The sequence below is a fragment of the Melanostigma gelatinosum genome (genome assembly GCF_949748355.1).
Source record: "Melanostigma gelatinosum genome assembly, chromosome: 18".
Lineage (NCBI taxonomy): Eukaryota > Metazoa > Chordata > Actinopteri > Perciformes > Zoarcidae > Melanostigma > Melanostigma gelatinosum.
The window spans coordinates 10403421-10422503 of NC_136651.1; the positions used below are offsets into that span (position 1 = coordinate 10403421).

At 46.2% G+C, this 19083-nt stretch overlaps 1 protein-coding gene across 1 annotated transcript; it reads right to left on the reverse strand.

The window, feature by feature from the left end:
* Positions 1–1954: 1954 nt before the first annotated feature.
* Positions 1955–15823, reverse strand: rnf34b (ring finger protein 34b). Its single transcript, XM_079289899.1, has 7 exons — positions 15608–15823; positions 13439–13942; positions 3786–3848; positions 3459–3660; positions 3329–3352; positions 3063–3104; positions 1955–2215 (listed from the first exon to the last, which is right to left on the reverse strand). Exons 1-7 carry the CDS (start codon positions 15809–15811, stop codon positions 2031–2033), a joined length of 1224 nt encoding a protein of 407 aa, XP_079146025.1. The 5' UTR covers positions 15812–15823; the 3' UTR covers positions 1955–2030.
* Between the last annotated feature and the right edge of the window lie 3260 nt (positions 15824–19083).

Consider the following 19083-nt stretch of genomic DNA (forward strand, 5'->3'; position numbering starts at 1 on the left):
TATATTGCTGTTATCACATTAGTGTTGTTATTTCTAAGTGAACGTTAACTGCATGACAACCACTATGGCTGTAGGAGAACAAAATGAAGAGCAGGTTTTTTACTTTCTGGTTTGTAGTTCTGCATTTTATTGAATCGAATAAATCACTTTTTTTTCTCTTGTTTACCAAAATAAAAAGGTTCAACATTCCAAAATGTAAAGATCCCGGATTATGAGTGCTCATGATGACCTCCTACTCTGGTAATACTGTAGCTGCCCAATGAATGACATCTTTGAGAAACGGCAGCATCAACAAACAGACTTACAGAGTCAGTGTTGGTTACAGCGCATGGTGTCCGTGTCGGTTTAGGATCCGAAGCAGACGGCGACAAAAAGTGCTAGAAAGCGAGACCATGACTGACGCAACTTTAATGGTGAGAGAGTGACGTGAGCAGAGGACTGAGGAACTCGTCTGACCAAAATCAGCAGAGATACATTCTGAAAAAACGGTATATTTCATCTTATTATAATTTTAAATCATGTCGCCTCCCAAGTAAATGGAAAAATATACATTTAATGACTTATAAGTAAACAACAATATAAGCTATCTATGCGACTGTACACACGTATTTTAGTGACATCTGAGTTTACTGGATCTCATGACAAGAAAACAAAAGTCTTTCATTTGCATAACAGGTTAAAGTAAACCAGGCTTTCTCTGCCTCTCACTCTGTGATGGACATTTTGGAAGGAGGCCTTGACAACATGTAAAGGTATGTTGATGTTACACGCAGGAAAGAGAAAGTAGCACCGGTCACCGACCTAAGATCATCGACACATGAACGGACAACGCAATCAAAGAAAGACACTTGGTAGACTTGGAGACTAAATGGAATCGCTTGGTGGCAGCTCTTTAAAATGAAAGGGGGATGAGATTTAAAAAGATTAAAAAAAAAAAAAAAAACTTCACTCAAGGTCCACTGATTATCTTGTTCTTGTCTCGTGGTCTTCCTCAGGAGAAGGATGAGACCGTTTAAATGATCTCTCCGTCATATACGACCACCTTCGGTCACGGAGGCTGACCCGTCTCCATGACAATCGAGCAAACTCCATCTGCTGATGAAGTTTGTGAATTTTGAAAGCCCAGGAAAGAGCTAGTAAGTGGGCCTTGAGCTCAGATTTGATATTTTCCCCTCAAACTGCTGTTTCAAAAGGTGACGAATGAACCTTCACGCTCAACAGCTCGGCATTCGTTACCGTTCGTGTCTTCGGCAGAAATTATAACTGTGCACTTCATTTGTCGATGAGGAAACAATCACGTCCTTTACGCAGCAAGTGTTCAAATGTTTCACACCTATTTCCGAAAGTACACACCACTATCACACCAAGCTTGCTGGTTATGAGATGAATACACCAAGAAATCTGAACCAAATATCGATCAAAAGGCATGACGTTTGGCACCTTGCACCCTCCTGTGTGACCCGGTGCTTGTGGTGTTCGGATTAACAAATGGACATTGAATAAAAACACATGTAAGTCTCTTCTTTTAAATGGTGCACATCCTAAAAGAACACTGAGGGAGACAACACGGCGTCATGTGGCATGACTGTGTAAACCCGATTGACTCTAACCCTGGGATCTTATGCTTTTCTGCTGCTCTTCACCATACAGAACAACCCGATCCTCTTCAAGTATCCATGGGACCACTTCCTCTCCTCTCCTGTGAGTACAGACTAAACAGAGAATGGAGAGCAGAAAGTGATGGCAGAGCTTTCTGCTGTGTGTGTTTAACAGACCAAAGAGAGAGAGAGAGTGAGTGTCCCGGTGCAGCTGATGACGGTCCAACAGGGAGGAGAAGTGGCGCTGGAACATGAGTTAGTAAGGGAGGATGGGGAGGGGTCCGATTTATTGTTTCAAAGACCGGGAAGTTGCTCGGACCTGCTGCAGCATTCGGCCCTGCGAGACGTCATGCACAGTAGTTCATCCTCAGTGATAAATTCAGGGCTCTGGCCACAAGTGTGCGCCTGAGGGCCGCTCTGACGAGCACAGTTTTAAGACTTGAAGACGTGCACGGCCCGCACTACGTACTGCCTGCAGATGGGGCACTCGCTCATCCTCTTTCCACATTTGGTGCAGGTTACCATGTGACCACACTCCAGCAGCACGCAGTCGATGATGGCGTCCATGCAGATGCGACACAAGTTTTCATCAGCCGCCAGCTGAGCCTTGACACCATCTGTGGATGGGAGAAACAGTGTTATTCTTCTGTTACAATGCTTCTCTTCAGGATCGTTAAACTGTGAACGGCACCCAACTGAAGCTGCTGCAGTCTGACAACGATCAACATAATGACATCAGTCACCAGTAAACTAAAGTTAGTGACATACTTAGGGCTTCGTTTTTGGATTAGAGGAAGAAAAGAGATGGTCTAAAACAATAATTGTTAAAATATTGAGATATTTGTCTTCCAATGAGGTAGATTGGACATTTGCAACCATGTTAAATGTTCACAATAACTGATCTGCTACTTATAATTAGGTGCGACCATATAAACCAAAGCAAACAATCACAACAGCAAATGAAGCACTGGTTTATAGGCCTTGAATGTCTGATTAATGGCTGACAGCTAAACAGGCCTAAATCTGGCTCCTGCCGCTCACATCTCGTGTGACGGGAAAAAGCCAGTCGAGCTGCAGCAGCCTGTCTGCTGTCCCTACACGTCTGACTATTAAGTGGGCCAACATGATCCTCCAGCCCTTTATGTCAACAAGAGAGCCTCTAGGACGGCCGGCAATGTAATTACACCTGATGGAGACACGCGGCCACTGAAGTAATACGATGGCTCATCAAGAGGTAAAAGCTCTTAGAGCGAGTGCATTAACGAGAGTCCGTCCTTCACAATGCAATGAGACGATGATGCTGCCCGCTGGAGACGAAACATGAGTGACAGAATGTGGAGACACTGGGTACAAATACTGCCGCATGGCTTTACAAATATCACATGGTTGGTGCGATGTACAGAATGTGGTCATGGAGGAGATGGCAAAGGGGCGGTGAAGCGGCCTTTAATAAAAACAGCTTACCTCCAACTCCACTTTTGCTGAGAGGTGGAGGATATGCAACCACTTTATAGATAAGAATGGGCAGTCATAAAGAAAGTACATTAGTTCAGGAAATTAAATGTAAGACAATGTTGAAGCACTGTTGCTTTTCAACATTGAGATCACGTCACAGGAGGGAGCGAAGTGCACTTGCATGTCGATTAAATGCGTTAATATGAGTGTTCTCGTTAAAAGGCAATGGCAATCGTTTTTAAACCTGTGAAATATGATAATCAAACAATAATTACCTGCTGTTATGCTCACATTTTCCACTGAAAGAAAAAGCAGAAAACAAGGTAGTGGTTGTCTTATTACACAGGCACAGAACATGGAAGGTCAAGATGTGTAATTTAGATACAAGAAGGGAAACATTCTTACTGGACTTCCTGTTCTGCTCATTTTCTCTGTAGAGTCGATGCACTCTCTCCAGCAGCTCCCACTTCTCACAGCAGCCGGAGTAATTGACAAAGTTCCTGGCGAGAATCTCTTTCAGCTGGCGGACGGAGAGGTTTTCTATCGCCTCTTCATTGTCCAGATCAGACAGCGAGGCCCTGATCCTCCTCTGTGTCGCCGGACTGACCTACGATACCCACACAGGAAACAGATAACGCAGTCTGCATTCCCTTGAAAGCCTTGTCAGTCTGTAATGATCTTACTACTGTAAACACTACTTAGTACTGCAAAATGTGCAAACAAGTGTTGTACCTCTATGAAATTGTCAGCGGGCTCCAGGTTCAAGAGAGACGCTGTTGGAGTATCCTCCTGCTCCTGTTTGAGTAGGAATCAACACGCTGAGGTTAACTGAAGTTGGTTCAGATTCTCATGACAGCATTTCACTCACTGACGCTTTTAATGTTCAATCACCTGATATCAAATGTGGAAAACACAACCTTGAATTCTGTCGTTTACGAGACGTTTATCAGAACCTCCTATTTCATGTTTTTGGGGGCAGCTGAACTGAGAAAATACTGAATTGACCAATATTTGTCACCACCTACATTCCCTGACCACAAGATAGACTGTGCCTGATTACAATTCATAGTTTCTACCAGCCATGAAAAACAACTTCATATCTCTCTGCGATCTCAGTCTTTAGAGCACAACTGTTCAGATATCTAATGAAAGAATAGAGATGTTTAAACACCGACTCAGCTGCTCCTAACCCAGCGGTTGGTATTCTCTTTGAAGGTGGAAGTCGTGAATTTGCTGGATGAAAAGGGAGTAAATGGAGGCAGAGATGGTTTGAGTGTATAGCTCAATGTTATCTCAGCCATTTACGCACTTTGAAGAGAGGATATCGTCTCTTTATTCTTTTATCTGCTTGACAAAAGGGAGCGCGTGAAGGGCTGAAATGAGCTGTAACTGTGTGCTGTTGGGCTCTGACCATGTGGCTTAAACATGTGCTGTGGACAAAGAAAATCAGGCCTTCACTTTGTCAAGCAAAGGTCTCATCCTGATTTGTAGTCGATAAGAGCAAAGGGATTTCACACTCAGGTGTGAATTCCCCCCCCCCCCAAATAACCATGGTAACCGCGGCAATCTCATTGGCCGAGAGCCAAGAGACCCCAGGACCCCTGTGGTTCAGCCGATGTTCTATAAAACTCTCTGCTGCCCCCACCTCATAGCTTTTCCCCCTTCGACCTCGGTTGAGTTAGGGAGCACGCAAACGCTCTCTTCGCCCGGACCCCCCCCGTCCAGGCCACAGAGAACCAGCTTTCCCCCCACGAGGGAGCCCCTCGAACCCTCATCAAACCCTGTCAGGTCACGAGCCATTTCGCTGGACGAAACAGCCCGTGATAACGAATCTGCATCAGCATTCGTTCAGTGCTTTTTGTTTCTTTTTATTTTGTGCACAAACCGGCACAGAGGAGCCCGACGAAGCCTCGCTCCTCTCGTGACCGAGGATTCCCGGCAAGACGCGCAGACACGTCGTCTCATCCGAAGTTAACTGTTCTCCCTGCAGCGAGTACAGACCGGACCTGCGTTTGCTCCAGAGCCACGCTAACGGACCGAAGCCGCGCCAGCTCACCGCCGCGCGACACACAGCGCCCGCTGCAAAGCCGCGCCGACCCGCAAGCTCCCCCCTGTCCCCCTTCCCGACGAGGAAAACGGACAGCTTTGCCACAAACACTTCCACGTTGCAACGAAGCATCTACAAGTAAGGTTCTTGGCATTTGGGCATAGCTTAGCTTAAATTAACTTAAGTTTAATTCAGGCCATTCATGTATATGTTGATATTCCCGTGTTTTTGTGTGTTTAAGACTGTCGCGTGATATTGAGGTATTACGCAATCATTACGGAGCAGAGAAGCTCCGCTGTATTTGTGTATCAACTATGACTGTTTCTTTGGGATTACGTTCATTCATTGTCGTCCACTCCGTGTGGAAGTTCTTTTTTTCATTAACTCGACTCGGTGAGCGAGCTGAGGTGCGTGGTTTATCACGGCATAAGTTACCGGCAGTTCTCAAGACGACAGCGGTATATTTATGCGTGATAGAGCCAGCCAACTCAGGCTCACTACAACGCGCACCGCGCGCAGAAGTCTGATTCATGAGCCCCCACCTTTTTTCTCTTTCCTCCTTTCACGAAACACACACACACACAGCTCCGAATTCTACCCCTGGGGAACCTCGTTCAAACGAGCGCCTCACATCACGTGCTGCCCAGGCAAACGTGAATTACGCACAGCAGCCCCATTCTGCCATTTTGTCCGGGTCCCTCGACTCCGCCATCTTTGTAGTTTCTAGCTGTAGTTCTTAAGGCCCCTCCCCTTTGGCCAGCGTCACTCGACGCCGCCATCTTTGTAGTCTTTAGCGTAGCTGTAAGACTCCTTCCTGTTCACCCACAGACCCACACACATACACATACACATACACACACAGACATACACCCTCATCCATTTTATTCATTCTTTAGTTTAGGCATATAAAATTGTATGATAATGTTTGTTGGTTGCAATATTAATTGATTTGATCATTTATTATTTTGATTCAATAAACTCTGTTATACTTTCAGGAGCAGTCGTCTGTGATTACTTGTGCATATGTATTTGATAAGACTGTATGTAGTAGCCTGTGCTCGAACTTAAAACCCTTCACTGTCACTGAATGTATAGTCATACGCAGACTATTGACATTATGAGTGACTACTAATTATGAGACTTAGTTTTATCGTTTGGTTATTGGTCCCTGTTCGCAGGGTGGTGCCCCGTTTATATTAATAATCATTAATAATTGTTACATACATCAATAATTCTATTGATGTCAAGAATTCAGTTTCTTAAATGCTGATAACCCAAACACGCTCCTTTAGATCCCAACATAATGGTGCCCCGTGTGAGGCTACGTTATTCCAGTTTTGTTACAGTATATATGCACAGTAATCCATAATTATTTTTGAATAATTAATTTTCCAAAAAATATTTTTTTTTCGAAAAATTATTTTTTTTCTTCTTTTGAATGATCTAAATTCCTGAAACTTATTTCCCAAAATAGGTAGGCTTTGATCTTCAAAATCTTGTCTTATTGTAATTAAATTTTTGATTTTAAATCCAGATTTTTAATCTTAATCTTTAATTCCCTTCTCGAAATTTTATTTCGTTTCCAGGTTTAATTATTCGTTTCATTTCTTAAACTAACAGCCAGCTGTGTAGTAGATTTGATCGTTTTATTTGTAATACCTTGCTTGTTTTCTTAAATCCCTCCAAATAAGTTACACACAGCTGTCACAGGCCCAAAGTGCTAAACCACATTAGCATTTTCGCACCTCTGGCTGCAAAGCAGTAGTGATACCTCAGAGCAGCAACAGTAGAAACGTAAGTCACAGAGCTAGACATTTCACTGTGCGCCTGCATGAACCGTAACACTAACAGTAATTAACATCTAACAGTAGAAATCCTAAGTTACAGAACTAGACATTTCACTGAGAACCGTAAACACTAACAGTTTCCGTTCTAACACTAGGGAATTAACAACCACTGGGAGTCGCACTCATTAGAGAGAATGAGCGACGAGAAATCCCCCATTCCTGGAGCTGTAGCTCCAGAAGACACCGCCTTACGAGATGCGGTGGCTGATGTCCTCGGACTCACAGCAAAGGAAAGAGAGTACTTTGCAAAATACACTGCTGTCCTATGCGACGAGCAATTAGAGCAGCTGGTGGCTTATGTAAATAACCCAGCAGGTAACAGAGAGCGCCTGATTCAGGACGTAATCGGCGAAATACTGCTCATCTATCATCAGAAAATGCAGCTGCAAGCTGCCCGAACCCGGGCACAGAGCGACGAGCAGCAACGCGAGATCTGGACACTCCGAACAGAGGTTCAGGAGTTGTCACGTGACTGTAGAGCCCTACAGTCAGAAAATAGTAGCCTGCGCAGTGACCTCAGAGAGGTCAACCTAGAACTCTCTAAAGCATCAGAGAGTGATGACAAACTGAAAGCGCTTCAAGGTGTTCCAGCAACCCCGGTAGGTACTGCTACCCCCTACCGAGCCTTTCAGCCCAGTCATTTCTTGGTCTCGGCTCCCTCATTCCCCGAGACCCGAACCACCTTGCATTTCTTGAACGCGACATCCCCAACCAGGAGGAGAGAGGACCAACACCAGGTCCTAGTCGGCCCAGGTGGCTTCAAAACCACCTCAGGCGAACGCAATCCTCCACGCGGTTCACGTGCGCGACAAGAACTGACCCCATCCCCCTCAGGGAGGGAGGATGATAGTCGTTACCACCATCGCGAGTATGGCGACTCGGACGGCTCAGGCCCCATCAACCTTGGAGGCCTGCGTACTCGACAGATTGAGTCTCTGGCAAAAGACATAGAGCGCTTCAATCCCGATAATCACGACTCGAGCATCGATGACTACCTAAGGGAGATCGATCGCTGCCTCCTCGACCTATCGCGCCCCTCATCGCGCGAAAAGCTAAAGCTAGTGTGGAAAACCACTGCGCGAAGCGTCCACGCTTTCATTGAAACGCTCCAGCCGAGCATCCGCGACTGCTATTCATCCCTTCGTCACGCCCTTAGGGAGGAGTACTCCCTGTACACCGACCCAGCCTCTGCCACCCTCGGCGCCTTTGCCATTTCCCAGGAAAGGCTACAGTCTCCGAGAGACTACTTCAGGCGCTTGAGATCTGCGTACTTCCAAGGACGTAACGCCCCAGGTCTAGAAGAAGACCATGCCTTCAAGTCGCTTTTCTTGCACAATCTCCACGACAACGTGAGATACGATGTTACTATGCACTGCAGAACGAGTAACCTCACCATGCCAGAGATTAGGAAATACGCGCAACTTGCATGGAAGACATGCGGACGGCCGACAAATCGGTACGAAGACACCGCCATAGTCTTAGGCATCCAACAGTCGAGTGACTCCGACCTAGCGTCGGAAGACGACGAGAGGACTTGGCCTAGCGAGCCCTGGTCACCCCCGAGGAACAGACGACCCTGGCGGTCGAAAGACCAACGGAACCAGGGGGGTGAAAGACGCCCTCAAGGGCAACACATCAGGTAACGCTGACTCGCAGCCCACCTGACTCAGCCAAGTGACCTTTCCCCCTGCTGCCAAGTCGACGTGGTAAGGGGGGGGAAGAGAACTCAGCACACTTCCGGAAACGACCACTCCCATTTCGCACCTCTTTCTTCAACCTTCTTGGGCGACCTTGTTCGCAAAGGCAATGCCCGTTATGTATAAATCTATACATATTCTTCAGTCCTACTGGGGGGTCATAACACTCTTGCTCTACCCGACTCCGGGTCAGAAACGAGCCTCATGTGTTCCCCCACCTTTTCGCATACACCTCTAGGGTGCCACAACCTTAGAGGCCCTTCGAGCACCCTAGCTCGTAAAATCTTACGTCAACTAAGCCTTGTTCTCCTGCTCTCTCAGCATGAGCCACCTCCGGCTTGTTCAACGAAGCCACCGCCTTCTTTCAGCCGGGTCATCGGCCGGTTCTGTCAAGTCGCCAGTGCCGTAGGTAACTGAACTTGACCTGTGCGCCGGACCTGTCTCCATCTCTAATTAGGAGGGTGGGGGGAGGGAGATATCACCAGCCCGCCATGACACACTCCAGAGTGAAACTGTTCGCGACGTTTCCCTGAGTGCTGACGGTAACGTGGGATATCTGCCCTCGCCACTTGAACAGCGCGAGGGGGGTGGGATCTCTGACAACAGAAACTTAGAGAGATGCACTTCACAGGAAGTACACTCTAATCTCGCCAGTGCCGAAACCAACCGGCAGAATGGCAGCTTACTATTGACTACTAACGTTTAACTGCATGCTCCAACTCACCCTGTAGACATGCACTAACCGCTAACACAGCCAACTTCAACCAGAACAGTTGCATGACCTGACGAACCATTGTGACTGTAAACTGATGCTCCACTCTCATAGAGAACCCTTTGCATGCTTTATAGACTCTACCAGAACTAACCAGAGAAGACATAACCTCTGCCGTAGCAGTCAGATTTAACCCAGGACCTCATCCGAGAAGGCTCAGCTGTCAACAGCTGGAGCAGCGAGAGACCAGCCTAGCTAGTCACACTAGCCGTGCTAACGAAATCTGTAAATCTGCTACCACTACTGTTATGCAACCCTCACAGGTACCTCTGGCCTATAGTCTTGGCAACGCAACTCCAATATCGATAGATTCTAAAACTTAGACACAGGACTCGCTCTAAATCTACCGATTAGAGAGAGGTAGACGCACATATCATGTACTAATAGATCCAGAAGCGACAGACTAACTGGATTCCCTCCTATTCATAACACCACGTAGCCAACCTACGACTGCTCCACCGACGGACTCCAGTCCTGTCTAGGAGTTGAACCAGTAACCACTGTTTGCCCCTCACCTGCTTCTTGTCTTTTTATTCTTTCCTTCTCTCTCTGTTGTGTTTTGTTTTGTTTTATTTGGGTTGTTACTTTCTTTGACACTATGCCGCAATGCTAGATTATCACAACATCATAATAGCGATTGAATTATTTGGGAATAATGTTTTGCTCACCTATGATTTGAATTGTGTATGATAGTAGATGTAGGTAGAAGTAGTTAAAGTCATCTGCCCAGATGCCACCTTAGTCATCTGCCCAGATGCCAATGAACTCTGAACTTGAACACCATGAACTTGACCACTATGAACCTTGAACTCTATGAACAATGAACACTGCCTGTTTTAACCACTGCTTTTGGTCTCAGGAACACTTGGACTGTCTCACCTCTTCAGGTTTCCCCACCACATGGATGCACATGCCAGCCCTTGGTTTGCTCTAAAGACCGAAGCCAACATCTCGCTCTTCAGAACAAAGGGGGGATGTTGGGCTCTGACCATGTGGCTTAAACATGTGCTGTGGACAAAGAAAATCAGGCCTTCACTTTGTCAAGCAAAGGTCTCATCCTGATTTGTAGTCGATAAGAGCAAAGGGATTTCACACTCAGGTGTGAATTCCCCCCCCCCCCAAATAACCATGGTAACCGCGGCAATCTCATTGGCCGAGAGCCAAGAGACCCCAGGACCCCTGTGGTTCAGCCGATGTTCTATAAAACTCTCTGCTGCCCCCACCTCATAGCTTTTCCCCCTTCGACCTCGGTTGAGTTAGGGAGCACGCAAACGCTCTCTTCGCCCGGACCCCCCCCGTCCAGGCCACAGAGAACCAGCTTTCCCCCCACGAGGGAGCCCCTCGAACCCTCATCAAACCCTGTCAGGTCACGAGCCATTTCGCTGGACGAAACAGCCCGTGATAACGAATCTGCATCAGCATTCGTTCAGTGCTTTTTGTTTCTTTTTATTTTGTGCACAAACCGGCACAGAGGAGCCCGACGAAGCCTCGCTCCTCTCGTGACCGAGGATTCCCGGCAAGACGCGCAGACACGTCGTCTCATCCGAAGTTAACTGTTCTCCCTGCAGCGAGTACAGACCGGACCTGCGTTTGCTCCAGAGCCACGCTAACGGACCGAAGCCGCGCCAGCTCACCGCCGCGCGACACACAGCGCCCGCTGCAAAGCCGCGCCGACCCGCAAGCTCCCCCCTGTCCCCCTTCCCGACGAGGAAAACGGACAGCTTTGCCACAAACACTTCCACGTTGCAACGAAGCATCTACAAGTAAGGTTCTTGGCATTTGGGCATAGCTTAGCTTAAATTAACTTAAGTTTAATTCAGGCCATTCATGTATATGTTGATATTCCCGTGTTTTTGTGTGTTTAAGACTGTCGCGTGATATTGAGGTATTACGCAATCATTACGGAGCAGAGAAGCTCCGCTGTATTTGTGTATCAACTATGACTGTTTCTTTGGGATTACGTTCATTCATTGTCGTCCACTCCGTGTGGAAGTTCTTTTTTTCATTAACTCGACTCGGTGAGCGAGCTGAGGTGCGTGGTTTATCACGGCATAAGTTACCGGCAGTTCTCAAGACGACAGCGGTATATTTATGCGTGATAGAGCCAGCCAACTCAGGCTCACTACAACGCGCACCGCGCGCAGAAGTCTGATTCATGAGCCCCCACCTTTTTTCTCTTTCCTCCTTTCACGAAACACACACACACACAGCTCCGAATTCTACCCCTGGGGAACCTCGTTCAAACGAGCGCCTCACATCACGTGCTGCCCAGGCAAACGTGAATTACGCACAGCAGCCCCATTCTGCCATTTTGTCCGGGTCCCTCGACTCCGCCATCTTTGTAGTTTCTAGCTGTAGTTCTTAAGGCCCCTCCCCTTTGGCCAGCGTCACTCGACGCCGCCATCTTTGTAGTCTTTAGCGTAGCTGTAAGACTCCTTCCTGTTCACCCACAGACCCACACACATACACATACACATACACACACAGACATACACCCTCATCCATTTTATTCATTCTTTAGTTTAGGCATATAAAATTGTATGATAATGTTTGTTGGTTGCAATATTAATTGATTTGATCATTTATTATTTTGATTCAATAAACTCTGTTATACTTTCAGGAGCAGTCGTCTGTGATTACTTGTGCATATGTATTTGATAAGACTGTATGTAGTAGCCTGTGCTCGAACTTAAAACCCTTCACTGTCACTGAATGTATAGTCATACGCAGACTATTGACATTATGAGTGACTACTAATTATGAGACTTAGTTTTATCGTTTGGTTATTGGTCCCTGTTCGCAGGGTGGTGCCCCGTTTATATTAATAATCATTAATAATTGTTACATACATCAATAATTCTATTGATGTCAAGAATTCAGTTTCTTAAATGCTGATAACCCAAACACGCTCCTTTAGATCCCAACAGTGCTATCACTCTCTCTCTCTCTCTCTCTCTCTCTCTATGTTCATCATAGACAGTCAAGGGTCACTTTTCCTTTCATTGCGATAGTTCATGAGAAAAACAAAAAGTTAACTCAACCTCCTGGATTTTGCATTAAAATGTGTCCTATATACTGCAGAAAGGACGATTTAATAACGTTACAATATCTTATTTCAGGATGATTTCATCACATTTCTTCACATCCAGTAATCTTGTCAATTTACACTGGAATATAAACCTGTTTCAAGGTAACTGATCGTAGGAGGAATTGGTTATTTCAAGAAAACTATGTTCAACAAAGACAACATTGCTGAAACTATGTATCCAAGAAAGGTAATTAGAATAATCTTATAATCAGATTTCTGATTCAAAATCTAGTTGGACGTCATTTTGACAGATTTTTATGTTTCAATAAATACAGGTCATTTGTTACAAATATTCTGCTGTTTAATGTGCCGCAAACTACGACATGACCCAGAGATCATCTCTGGAGGGGGCAGAGGAGGGATGTACTGTGGTGCTTCTGTTGGCTGTTACATAACAGACTCAGCCTGTAACAGACCTAGAAAAGGCAAAGGGCTTAAGCTGCATCGCTGGCGGGTCCGAGGGCTCTGCTCGCACAGCTGTTTCCTGCTGTCACGTACACATTCTGCTGAACATTGGACCTGCGCTGACAATCTGAGCTTTTAACATGTCAAAGAGGGGAAAAGAATTCACTGAAATGTCGTAGAATTTCAAGGAGAAACACTTCATTCAGAGCGAAGCACCACGAGACCATAAAAAACACAGAAGACAGCACAAAGGGAAGAACAAAGCATTGAAATACTATGAAATAAATCACATCTAAAGATGTTTGTCAGGGAGTTGAAGGCAGGAAGTCTTCTCCCGACTTGAAACAGTCACAGTGACACATGGAAACGAGCTCACGTCACCTATGAAATGAATTATCTTGGATAGAATGAGGACAGATTTGGGGAGAAGAATGGCGTATGTAAATCAGAGGACTGCGCGTGGCCTGGCAGTACTCAGCGTTAGCGCTGCATGCAGACACACACGGTGAACACCAGCCGTGCGTCTCACCTGGCTGCTGGTTCCTGAGCTGTCACTTGGGCTGAGCACGTCTCCCTGAGAGGCGGAGATCACCGACTGTTCGGAGGCGGAGCGCGTGGCCGAGGGGGGCGAGGCGGCGCGCGAGTGGGGGAGCGAGTGCAGGCTGTCTGTGTCCTCTCCCCCTTCATCTTCTTCCTCCTCCTCCTCCTCATGCGTGTCCTCTTCGTCTTCCTCCTCCTCCTCGTCCTCGTCCTCTTCCTCCTCGTCCTGGTTCTCCGCCACCGGTCTCGGGGATTCCCTCGTCCCCTGATGACAGAGCACCAGGTCCACCAGGTCCTGTTTCTCCCTGCACGTGTCGGTGGAGATGTTGCGCAGCAGCAGGTACTGGCGCAGGTCTTTCACTCGGAGCTGCATGAGCCGAGGCCTCTGGAAGGCCGTGCTGCGCAGCAGGTGGCAGGTCACACAGCAGCGCAGGTTCTCCTGAAGCACCGAGCACAGGGCGCAGAAGCTCTTCTTACAGTCACAGCAGATGTGCTGTTGGAGGGAGAAGAGAGTCAGAGGCAGACGTTCATGTAAGCAGGTGTGCATTTCTCTTCTTTTCAACAACAGAATTCAGGAAACTGTATATTTCATCCTTTCTGATGTCTGACTGTTAGCATATTCAACTTTTTATTCTCCATGAATTTGCTGGTTTTGCGCTATTTCGATAAAATAAGCAATTGTACTTTGGGAAATGATGATGGACATTTTTCTTGACGCTCAAAGAGGGAATGCCGATTAATCGATCAATTGAAAATGTAATTGACAGATTTATTGATCGGGAAAATAATAACCAGAAATCATGGTAATCGACCGTTATCAGAAAAACAACCAGATATATTTCACCCTAACAACCATATTGATAATTATGTATTTCCTAGAGGCTGCTGCTTTGACAAAAGAGAAAACGTATAAACCAGCAACACCAAGTTCCATCTGAGACATCGGCTCATATCCTGTGTGGTCGCTTATTTGCTGGGGACGAGTGAAGTAAGGTAAATAATCTGCGACGCTCCCGGTGATGTTTGACATTTCACTGGCGTAACGCCGTCTCCTGATACAGAGCAGCGCAGTAGATTGACACTTCAAATGGGCAGGAAAGCAGGTCAGCCATGGCTGTGAACATTTTCTCATCACTTGTGCACAAATGTGCTTCTGGCGGACCAGAGCACATTTGCACGGCAAAAGATACTTTTCTTCAGTCATGTGTAGTTAATCCCCCGGCTCGTTATTTTTCCATCCAATGAAAATACCGCGCTGACACACAAACGCGCGCGCGCGTGTGTGTGTGTGTGTGTGTGTGTGTGTGTGTGTGTGTGTGTGTGTGTGTGTGTGTGTGTGTGTGTGTGTGTGTGTGTGTGTGTGTGTGTGTGTGACCGGGGAAATCACGCTGCTGTCAGAAGGGCAACTGGTGTGTGTGGATGGCGATGGAGCGATCTGAGGCAGCGAGCAGAGAGGAAGCTTTTTCATCAGTGTCTCAGTGCGTCTGACTGGCAGACGGAGACACTCTGCATTTAAACTCTGACATGTTCGGCTGTGCAGAGACCCTGCAAATGCCAGAATGAATATGCATGTTTTCAAAGGAACGTGCCAGGGAATTTACTTCTTTTTTTTCTGTGTCTGATTTACCTCCAGATGTGGACAACCATTTTCCAAAACAAACCACCACAAGCTTTTAGGTCAACTAGCAACTTAAAGCAGTGGTGGAAGGAGATTATTTGCTTCTTTTAAAGTACCAGTACAAGACTAAAACAAATACTCTTTGACTTGTATTATGAACAAAATGTACTTAAAAAGGCCCATATGGCTGACACATTATTATACATGATATCATTAGATTGTTGATACTGATGCACCAATGTGTAATCAGCATTTTACTGTATTAGCTGCTTTTCCATCACTGTAAACCACTTGCTGTCTTTATTTTTTATCACTGACATCACCTGCCTTATCTGAGCCTGTGTCTCGTCTGAAAAAAAGCTGACTAAATGTTGACTGAAGGATTACTAAAGCAGGTTTCCAGTCTGCAAGTTGATTATATTACAGTGAAACCATGCAGCCCAAACATATAGTTTCCTCACCTTAAAATGAAAAAGAATCTCTCTTTTTGTCTTCAATCATCTACTATCAAACTGATCATGACGCACGACTCTTGCTTACCTTGCGTCTGAAGACAGAGAAGGCCAGTCCGCAGGCCTTGCACAGCTGCCCGGCGCTCCCTGAGCTGGTGGGGGGGTAGGTGGAGTACCCGGCACTGGGGGCGAAGCGGAAGGGCCCCGCCCCTGCTCCGAACCCTGGCTGCTGCGCCCGCACCGTGCCCGTGCCCATCACCTCGTTCAGCAGTCCACAGCATGACGCCCACATGGACGATGCCCCCGCCTGCCGAGTACACACACACACAGAGACAAACACACATAAGGACACGCATTTCAAACTATCTCGATGACTTTTTGTTTCGTTATTATTTCCTGTCTTGTTTTGGTATGCACCTCTCTCGTTTCAGATACTTCACTTCCTGCCCTCGTGTGATCGTCTGCCTCGCCCTCGTTAGCCCTTCTGTCACCTGTCCCTCGTTATCACCCTCCTGTCATTGGGCATATATCTGTGCGCGCCCCTTTGTCTGTGCCATTTTGACTGAGCTGTTCATAGTTTATGTCCCAGCGTTTTATTCCCCATGGCTCATTGATTCAACAGGGTTGGTTGGCTTTGAGGTTAGAGATAATTAGACAGAAGCAGACTCTAAAAGCTGCTATTCATGATGACGATCTCCAAAGAGCACTGCAATTTCAATTTCTCAGTCACTGCATTATTTTGAACAATTTGATGAACAAATAATCCACACAGAGGGCGTGTTAGGAGTCTCAGCCACACAACACGCATCTTGTGAGGGTCACACGTGAAGACGTGGATGCTATGTTGCCTCCCTACGTCCTGTGGAAACATGCAAACTACACAGCGTAAAGCTGGTGCACTCTTGCAAAGTAAAAGTGTGCTGGATGTGCGACGGGCCAGACACGGGGAGCAAAGATGGCGGCTCCTTGGAGCATACTGATGAGAGGAGGAGGAGGGAGGGGGGAGGACAGCGAGGAGAGAATATGTCTTCTGTTCTTCCCCAGCCTGCAGAATCAATAGCCGACTTGAGCATAATGCAAGCCCTCTGTGGTTCCCGGCTCCGTGCGGAAAACAATGGAATTCACAGGGTCCTGCCACGTCTCTTCTTAAGGCAGCGCTCCGCTCCGACTGGTCACAAACACCCTGTGATCTGACCTCACCCATCTGCTGAGGGATTCGTTATGCAACCTTCAGAACGTCGTGCACTATGTGTGGAGTCACGTTGAGGAGGAGGAAGCCCCTGCTGCAGAGAGAGACGGTCAGGATGGATTTTTTAAATCTATCATTCAATATAGGAGGGTTTGTTGGCTGGGTCATAACCATTACGGCCCAAGGTGGTATCTTTTTATAAGCTTGTTTTGTTGGACCAACAGTCCAAAACCTGACAATTTAATATACAGCGATATAAAAATGGACAATTAGCATCTCGTCCTTGGTTGAATCTCCCACAAGCAGCTCACTTCATCATGATACGCCTCCGGCTTTATGTGCTCGGTAAAACCACGATGCATACCAACTAGAACTATTTGCCCGTGGCGTGAGCTTGACCTGATGTTCAGCTGCTAAAAAAAGTCTCCCAACTCAGGACACAGCCTCCCTCATATGAGAGCGAAGCCACTAGAAGGTATGCTTACTGCATTCTCCGTGTGAGGAGCCGCTGCAGTCTGGCCATGAAATCAGTCGTATCTGGCTTTGAGCAGCACACGTGCCCTCTGTCACTTCAATTGGCACACTGTGGAAGCTCTGCCGGCAGGGAGTCCCGAACAAACAAGTAGTGACAAGAGTAAACGGCACATGTGGTTCATTGTTTTAGTTTTTTCTTGTATCATTTATATTGTCTCTACAGCTGGAAGGTATACCTCTGGGAACACAATTTTATACTTTATATATACACACTATACTTTGCACACTTTTGAGTGTCAGGTCTGGATGAAATAATTGAGATATTTCTCACACTGCTGCTGGATTCCCCACATCGGGTCAGCAAACAATCTAGCCTCAGTATGTGCACACAGACAAAGACTGATCAGCAAAAACAAGTTAGTGAGACACATATTTACATAGAAACAACAGAAGAGAGAGGCAAATCAGCCATGTTCAGGCCTTGTATGGCGCAGTGATCTGACCTCATTAAATTCGTTTTTGAGGATCAAAATCTCAAACATTGCATGAGCACAGACGAGTGAAACCATGTGGGAGCCTCGATGGAGCCTAAATGGGTCATGTGGAGACCGGAGTGTTGAACTGAAAATCAGTCTGACACCAAAAGAGAAAACATCATCGAGTGACTTCTGTCCATCTACTTAATTCTAAATTTAGAAGGGAAACAATTTTACACATGAAGTTCAGTTTACTCATCGCACAAAGCACTACACAGCCTGTGAAAACTGTTTTTATGTGGTTCTGGTGAAATAACTCTGATGAGGTAATTTCATAATCCTGCATTATAAACTGGAGGTGCAGGCTTTGACAGACAATATGCATTTAAAAGGCAGGAATATCTCTGGAAAATGCTGTTCAGTTGCATTATGGGAAATTTAGGAATCCAGTGTTGCGCTCATACTAGCGACTAAAAGTCAGGTCACCTCATCACATTAATGCAAACTAAATTATGCGGATCCAATATTGCCATAAAGTAGTTCCACTCACTGACTTGTAACAGTATCCACCACGTTATGTTGGAGGTTGTGAGTGGATAATTACATCTGTATGATTGGTATGACAATACCTCTGATCAACTCATGGGACATATTGTCCCTCGTCCACGTATTTACTTATAGGCATCAAAATACAGATATATGCCGCACAGTCAATGGTTTTCAGTGTAAACAACTCTGCATCATCACACATTTTATAGATGGGCTCATCACTCACTGTCTTTCCATCATCCACTGTCTCTCTCTCGCATTTCATTTCCTCTTTCCCTCTGCTGAATCTCCCCCAGCCCCCTTTTTTTTCTCTGTTTTTCTCAACTAGAAATGTCACTCCCACCGTGAAAAGTGAATTCAGCTCCCTAACTGTTGAGGCTCGAGTGTGACGTCGCCACTGAAAAATAAACTCATAACTCTCCTTTCCTTGTTTGTCTAAAATATGACGAGAATAAATGCTATATGTCATCCAAATGAGGCATGACTGAAGTTGATGTTCAGTGATGTCTGCAGAGAAAAATGAAACAGTAAGAGGATTTTTGAAGATACAGTATATGTCATAGACCAAGTCATCCCTGATTGAAGTGGCAGCAACAGACTGTACCGCAGTCTGAGACGTATGCTGACAAAATTCAGCTAACACCGTCGGTTCCACAGGGGCAGAAAAGCGGCTTTTCAATTTAAACCAGATTAGTCAATAAAACATTGAGTGATGCTTCGCTGTCCAGCAGGAGTGACGCACCTACTCTTGCTTTCCACATGACAAACAGTATTGAAGTGCTTGACTTATACTGCACACAACATTTTACACAAGTGTGATGCTCAGAAAATATTCTTACAATCAAAAGTAAATTATTCATTGTGAAGAATGTGTCT

What these genes read in the sequence shown, in the direction of transcription:
- rnf34b (XM_079289899.1), bottom strand. Translation starts at nt 15,811, where the DNA reads ATGTGGGCGTCATGCTGTGGACTGCTGAACGAGGTGATGGGCACGGGC. An exon ending in TCTCTGTCTTCAGACGCAAG is followed by an intron (nt 13,943 to 15,607) that starts GTAAGCAAGAGT and finishes TCCCTCCAACAG; the next exon opens with CACATCTGCTGTGACTGTAA. An exon ending in TGAGCAGAACAGGAAGTCCA is followed by an intron (nt 3,353 to 3,458) that starts GTAAGAATGTTT and finishes TTTTTCTTTCAG; the next exon opens with TGGAAAATGTGAGCATAACA.